The 7,507-nt window shown below is 40.3% G+C and overlaps 1 protein-coding gene across 2 annotated transcripts; it reads right to left on the bottom strand.

The window, feature by feature from the left end:
• Window positions 1-434: 434 nt before the first annotated feature.
• LOC119581829 (mucin-7-like) lies at window positions 435-7,049 on the bottom strand. 2 transcript variants are annotated; one of them, XM_037929964.1, is made up of 7 exons: window positions 6,922-7,049; window positions 6,585-6,759; window positions 6,143-6,170; window positions 4,134-4,586; window positions 3,603-3,668; window positions 2,454-2,657; window positions 435-2,304 (listed from the first exon to the last, which is right to left on the bottom strand). In XM_037929964.1, exons 2-7 carry the CDS (start codon window positions 6,623-6,625, stop codon window positions 2,074-2,076), a joined length of 1,023 nt encoding a protein of 340 aa, XP_037785892.1. In that variant the 5' UTR covers window positions 6,626-6,759; window positions 6,922-7,049; the 3' UTR covers window positions 435-2,073. The 2 variants fall into 2 exon arrangements, with proteins under 2 accessions (XP_037785892.1, XP_037785893.1); XM_037929965.1 differs by lacking the exon at window positions 6,143-6,170 and adding an exon at window positions 5,623-5,696 and having other exon boundaries at window positions 6,922-7,039.
• Between the last annotated feature and the right edge of the window lie 458 nt (window positions 7,050-7,507).

Below are 7,507 nucleotides of genomic sequence, written 5' to 3'. Positions count from 1 at the left end.
TTGATTTCCTCAGAAAAAATCCTTCTCTATTTGTCTATATCTACTTCTGTATCTCATATCCGTAAGGTAATGCACACTGGAGAAAATCTACTAGTCATTATCTGACTAGATATTCTCTGCCACATCTTGAAATGACTAATCAATACAGTATATCATGAGTCAATACCAGGCCGAGCTGCGTGACGCGTTCAGTCCCGCTCTTTCTTAGACCACTAGAACTTCATGTATTTTCCGCCCAGCTCTGCTAGGAAGAAGATACATATCGAATGGAAAATTGGCACCGACAGAGGAAGAGTGAGACTACATCCTTGCAATTTTCATTTTCATAAATAATTCACTGTACATTTTTCAGACAAATGGACTTATCATATTATACTCCAGTAAAAAAAATATCTAAGCTTTAGCATTAAAGACAGGTATAATTAAAGGCCATAATCAGTCGTATTTTGTATTTGGTTAGAATAACAATATGCCAATTACAAATCCTATGTACAAAGTGATGGATAAAAACAAGTTTTCAGAACTCTTTTTTTCAAATTCAATTTAAATACGGTTCTTTAGTTTTATTTGGCACTATACAAATTATATACAATACCTTTTTCCTATGTTTACCTGCAATAAAATTTAGCAGACTGTGTACATAAGAAATCAAATTAATGAGGTGCCATCCGGCTCAGAATTTTTCCTACAGTATCATTTGTAGTAAATAAATTACATGATAAGATATAAAATGATAATGAAGCAAAACCTTGGTAAAGGGAAAATGAAGAGAATAACAACCACAAGCCCAAACTGACCTTGCAAAACATCTCAAACAATCATGCTCATCATTTGGTCTCGAGTAAAACACACAGCACCACAAAACGTATATGTAGTAAAGATTGCATTCACTTCAAAAAAGTCTGAAAAAATATTAATCTTCAAAAGTCATTACTCCAACAGGCAAGTGATTTGTCTGCTTCTTGTAACAATGAGGCAGCTGTGCAGCTTTTATCCGGACCAAAAACTACCCAAATCATATAACACAAATCATAAAATGCTGTCAATATCAGCCCTTCACTTCAGCTTTAATTATGGCAATGCTGAAATATAAATCTGCTTATGTATTGATCTTATAAAAAAGAAACGTTTATTCACTTGCAAAGTATAAAAGGAATTTCTACTGTTACATTTACCACAGCAATAAGATTTAAAAGCTTCCTAAAAACACTGCCAGAATACGCATTCTAACGGAGGACTGCTAAAAATAGTTTGTATCTTAAAGTTACATTAGATCAAACAAATAGTTTAAGAACATGCCAACTAATTATGATGGTACATGCAATCAATACTAACTCTTAACCACGATCTCATAATACAGGTCTAGACTTAATTTGGTATTCAAAGAACTCGTTGCGTTGTTAGTCGATGTTATGGTATTGTGTATATTCACCATTATATAAACAGAGGTCACATGCCATAGTTAGTTCCCGTAGACGCTGTACTTTCACATCTTTGATATACAGGGCTTATAAATGTGGGAAGACAGAATAACAAAAAACAAAAGACAAAAATGGTATTCTTTTTGGGTAAATGCACAGATATGACAAGAGACTGAAATTGGTGAGGGCCGACCAGAGAGAACGGATACATAACTGCAGCTGTTTCTATCATGTGATAATTCCGCCAGAGCAACCTGCATAGTAACACTATGCGTGTTCTGTGTTGTTTCAAATGGGTTGATTGTTTCATCAAATAATTTACATATTGCTTACATTCCCGTAATGCATTACAATTCGATTACCAAGTCATTACTCCAATACAGTAATTATGTCCAAATTTAAGGCACTGATTATCATGGAATACTTCTTAACAAGATAATGTGTAGTATTAAAATACTACTAATAAATATTCGAGCAAATATTAACAAATTTAGAATATCACCAATCAATGCTGCTTCTAACAACATCCCAAGCAGACTTTCTCTCCAGCAAAGAAAGGTCATGGACGGCTGGGTGACTGGGTCACTGGATGGCTCCAGGTGGGTCCCGGGCCGGTCCCCTCGGAACGTTAGGTTAGGTCAGACTGCTCAGGTCAGAGGCAAGTCGGGACGCATCTCTGTAGCGTCGGGCGTGAAGGGGCGCTTCTTCCTGGGTAGACCCTCGACCGGTCCTGGGTGACGATGACAGGCGTAGAACAGCGCCCGTCGTGAGAAACCGTAACTAAACCTATGGTGAAGGCGCCGGCTAGGGGCAGCCCGGTCACCAGAGCTTTTGTGCGGTGAGGGGACCTGACATGCTGTACAACCCGTCCTCCCACAAGGACCTGCCAATAATATACAGTATGAAGTACCAATAACTAATGAGCAATATTTTTCTAAATGCTGGACCTGGAATAAGTTCATCCCTGTTACATACATGATTTGCACAGCTTTAAAGGGCTTGGGAACGGAATAATGTCTAAAATTCCATTACCTGGAACCCAGCGACACAATCATGGTCCAAGGGCGCCCATGCGATGACAACACCGTCAACGCCGACTCGCCGGGTGATGTGCAGGCTCTGCGGGCGCGGAACGCACGTAGCTTCCACATCTGACGGCGTTGAAATGGGGGACCGCTCCCGCCACTCCGGGGCCGAAGAGCAGTCTACCGCTGCGTCCAACGGGGCCACGCCAGTCTAAAAGCACAGCGGCCAATGTTAGCGTTCGCATTCAGTTGTGATATGGAGTTAAGATTGGTTTAAGCAGCTGAAACAGGTTAAATCGTATAAATCACTGGCGAAACATGTCTTCGGATATCTCACAGAAATGAACAGAATAGTGAACCCCATACCTTGGGGTTTCAGATGACAGAATATCACTAAACAACAAAAGAGGTATCCGTTTGTCACAGGACATCTCCAATATCCTCATTGCAACAAAAAAGGTATTTTATAGTATAGAGTTCGCTTAATCTAATAAAAATGTTCGTTTACATCACACAGACTTTTCAGTATATTAAAACCACTTTAATCTAGCGCCACTATAGGTTATAAATTCTTAGCCACGTCAAACATTTAGCAAGGCCCTGCTTCATAGCCTCCAAATATGAATGAGTTTACTTACAAATGCCACAAAACACTTTTTTTTTAATACTTGCCTGGATGAAGTCTACCATATGTAGATAAGCTAGTTTGGACACTTACTGGGGCATTTACGAGAACAATATTCTTAGCTACAGCTTTACTGGTGACATAATTCAACTTATGTACCTTCATGGTTAAGTGCATATTGTATAATTTCAGTGATTTTAGGGAATTTATCTTCTTTGTACATTTCTTATAATGAGAGGGCAGCTAAACGAGCAGTATCCAAATGGAGGCATGTATGAGAATAAATAACTCTATAATGCAAGAACTATATACTGAATTACATTTTCAGAAGATGAAACCTAATCAAGGAATATGTAAATCATATGTCAATTTCACCTATCTGGCTCACTGTATGTAGTCAGTGACTGGTTAATTCTCATCAGCCCCAAGCCTGTAAACTCTTCTCATCTTGCAAACTCATAAATATGTGAATGTGGCAGTGGCCGCCAGTGACAAGAAGGTACAATCAGCATAAAAACCAGGGCATCTTACCACCATCCGCTTGACCTTCCGCGCGTCGGAGAGAAACCTTCCCGGCCGTTCTCGTCTGGTCGAATCCTAAAAGCAAGCAAAAAATAGTCACATGCCATAAATCTGCACTCGCGAAGTTCTGAGTGGTGGGGGATTCCACTCACTCTACCAGTTGGGAGTTTAAGGATTACTGAAGATTCCTTTGAAATATGTGATGCATTTCCTTATCCAGTGAGAGGTTCAACAGAAAAATGGGCGAAAAATTATATTAGAGTCTAAATGTGAAAAGGAAGCATCACTAAGATGACAAAGAAATCTTTTCTTGAGCTTTACTTGAAGTACTTCCACTTTCCCTTAAGCGATTACAAGTACTCACAGCTACAAGTTAAACGATTGCTGGGAAATAGCAACTGCAATATGTTTCTTACTTGGCAGTACACTAGAAAAAAGAAGATACATACTCTATATAAATTACAGCAGGAAATATCAAAAAGCACTAGCAATATTACTGCTTAAGATGAGATAAAGGAGAAAATGTAAAGATTGGTCAACCTTTCTGCCCGTGGGTTTTGCTGGAGTAGAGGTCGCCAAGGGCTTCAACATAGGTGTAGGTTTTGCTGGAGTTTGCTTGAACTCCCGCCTAGGTTCTGGCGTAGGTTCTGCAATTCTCGTGTGAACTGACACAGGTCTGCTCGCAGGGGCAGGGCTCGGTGCAGGCTTTACAAATTGCACCGGCTCTGCCTCTGGTTTAACTGACTGTTCAGGCACAACATCGGGCTTAACCATACGCACTGGCTTAGATGCAGGTTTTGCACTGGGCACAGAAGAGGGCATGTATCGTGGTATGCGAGACTTTCTACGTTGAGCCAATGAAGAAGAGCCGTGGCAGGTCACGCGACCACTGAGCTCTGTCGCAGAGAGAGCTAAAGAGACATCAGACTGCAGGGTCACGTGACTAGATGGCTCCGTCCCGTTCGAGATGGCGGACTGAGACAAATAAGCCATCTGGAGAATGGAGAGAAAGCAATGTAAAAAAGTTTGGGAAAAGTTCCTTTCAGTGTGCCATGGTCTCCTCAAACCATCCATTAGTTTAAGTCGAAATACAAAGTTTTAAGCAATGGAATACAGCTTAAATATCATACGGCCTTGTACAAGGAAATGGAGCGTGGAATGATCATGGGAAAAGACCAGTGGGCATGGCATAATGAAAGGCAAATTGTAATCTTATTTAAATGATGAATACAACAAATGCAACAGAAACTACATATACATTATTCACCATATATCCCAAATGTATGCCATTACAATAGAAAGATTCACATGCAAGAGAAACATCAACCAAAAAGCTATTTGATCAGAGCAGTATTAATGCTACAGCAGCATCGCAATGCATAAAGTTAGGATTCAATGCACACACTATTATTACACAACACCACAAAAACACCAAAAATGAGACTACAAAGGCTTCGCCCAAACTATTAATGCATCATTCAAAACCGATTCCCTTAGTGGAAAAAACTGTAACTCCTCTGTTAAAAACCTTCACTACAAGAATTACTGAGAAAGGATCCAAAGTTACTACTTTACAGACAGTTAGTGGAAGATCGTTACGACAGAATCTCAAGTCCGTAAACAAAGACAACACACAGGCCAAAGTCTAGCGGCCAAAATTCGAAACGCTCAACGATTATGCACAAAGATCCTTAGAGTGAATCTTGCTCCGTGTCTCTCTTTTGTTATTTTGGCCTTCTGCTTATAGGCTTAAAAGTTGTTAAAAGTCTAAAGTAACCTACACTACTTTTGACACTCCACACACTATTTGGGTGACCCCTAATATCTTCCTAAAGCTGCCATGTTTCTTTTATTTTTTTTCATCAATTATTAGCAAGACGTTACTTATTTGATCACATTCTGAATGCATCAGAGCACCTAGGACAATCGCAAATCACGAGAGCTGCATGGCACATGTCCGATTCACATGGGAGCTTTGAGAGAGAGTACGTTCACCTCCTATTATTCTGAACGCCTGAACAAATTTAACCTTCTCTTAGGAGAGGCAATTGGCTCTATCCTGTCTCACGCTCACGCCGAATTCCATATCTAGATTTTCAAGTCCTGAAAGTAAAGAGAGTTCCTAAATCTCTTCAACCAAATGAGGTGAAAAGGGTTCTTGTCAACTACAGCTTGTAAATTTAGTTTAATAATATTGGCATGTTAGTTCACACTCCACAAACAAAGTTAGTCACCATTCCTTGGTGAATTTGCGCTTCATTGATAGCAAGATTTATTTCCTAGATTTTATACTGCTTGAACTTATTTAGTGAATCAGCTCCTAATTGTTAAATGCCATGCATTGTCAAGGGAACACAAAAACCGAGTCAGAACCTTGATATCCTCTTATGGGGTTAGTTTTGTCACATCACCATTGCTTTCTGCGCTTTAGACTGGCATTCAGGGAAGACCTTTATGCAACAGACAAGTTAATCTTCGGTGAACTAGCATCTAAAGCACTAGAATGTTTGAGGTTAGTGAGAAGCATTTCTGTCTCCCTTATGACTTACATTACTAGTGGAGGAATGTTGCTTTTTGCTGAAGAATTTAGGAAATTCCATTACCATTGTTACATGTTTATCTTCACCTATATTGTTATTCAGTTTATATCTACAGGAAACTTGTTAATAAAATATTTTGAGACTGTGTTAATTAGTCGCATTTGTTAATTCATTGCATTTTCTGAAATTTAGTTCTAGTAATGCAGGCCAAAATTTAGATGAATTGCATTAAAAAAGACAATATACGATCATCCTATTCTATATTTCATTAATATTTTTTCTCCTTTTTCAAATATATATGCATATAAAGGCACAGTAAATAAGTACATAACAATAATTTTCCCCTACAAACCTACTTTCGCCAATATATTTCCAAATTAACCTTTGTAAAACCTAGCGACTTTCCGAAATCTCCACCTGACTCTGAGCCTTCCTTCGCCAGGAACCTTACCTCACTGGGTTGACTGAGGAATGAGCAGACAGCATCAACATCGAAGTCCGGCACAGTGGGCATCGGGCTGGTGGTGGGCGGGTGACCCTGTGTGCCCTCGGCTGGTGACTCCCCAATCGGGTCACCCTCTCCTAGGCGACGCAGCTGGTTGATGACTACACTCATATTGCCTGATCTGTAACATTCAAACGGGTTAACATCTTCATGTAAACTAAGAGGCATTTGTAAATTCAACTGGATATGTCAGATACAATAAGTGGTGTACGCTAATGTGTCATATTCATGTATCGGCCAGGCCGGGAAAGGATTGCATCAATAATGGCAAGGGCAGCCATACCTGAGAATGGCTCGGATCTGAGAAGCGAGAGTGGAGATTATGCTGTCCTTGAGTGTTCCTCTGGCAGCCAGGCTCTCGGCCTCCTGTGTCAGCTGCTCCATTCGCTGCGTTAACTCTTCTAGGTCAACCTGCAAAGACGATGCGTATAATCCGTCAAAAATTAGTTCAGTAAAGATAAACATGAAGTGCGCGCACACGCACACTGTATATTGCAACAAGATGAACATGGCAAGCTGTTACACAGAATGTTCGTGCCTTGTGCTTCGCTTCTAAGGACATCCTCGCACGCTCGTAGTCCTCCACGGTTTGCATGAGCTGCTGACGGAGACTAGCCAGCGTACTGTTCAGATGCTCCACCTCTTCACCCTGCCATGAAATCATAATTTTGATTATACATAAATGGTAGTTATGAAATATCGATAAAGTTTCGCTTCTTTCCATCTCACTCATTTGTTATGAGAAGACATGACATACATGAAAATCTTTTACAAATAAAGCATGTGCGTGTAACCTTGAGTGTGAGGGCAGCATCCCGCGACTGCAGCTGTTGGTTGAGCTCGCTGGCCTCGTTGTCAGCCAGGCGGAG

This window comes from Penaeus monodon, chromosome 15 (genome assembly GCF_015228065.2).
Source record: "Penaeus monodon isolate SGIC_2016 chromosome 15, NSTDA_Pmon_1, whole genome shotgun sequence".
Taxonomy (NCBI): Eukaryota; Metazoa; Arthropoda; class Malacostraca; order Decapoda; family Penaeidae; genus Penaeus; species Penaeus monodon.
Note: the sequence above shows the minus strand (reverse complement) of the source record. Positions and strands in the feature narration are given on the sequence as shown.

Excerpts from the sequence above, each read along its gene's own strand:
- LOC119581829 (XM_037929964.1), bottom strand. The coding sequence starts at position 6,625 with ATGTTGATGCTGTCTGCTCATTCCTCAGTCAACCCAGTGAG. Across the intron at positions 6,171-6,584 it reads TCCTCAGTCAACCCAGTGAG|CAAAAAGCAACATTCCTCCA; the intron begins GTAAGGTTCCTG and ends TAAATTCTTCAG. Across the intron at positions 2,305-2,453 it reads ATTGTGTCGCTGGGTTCCAG|GTCCTTGTGGGAGGACGGGT; the intron begins GTAATGGAATTT and ends TATTATTGGCAG.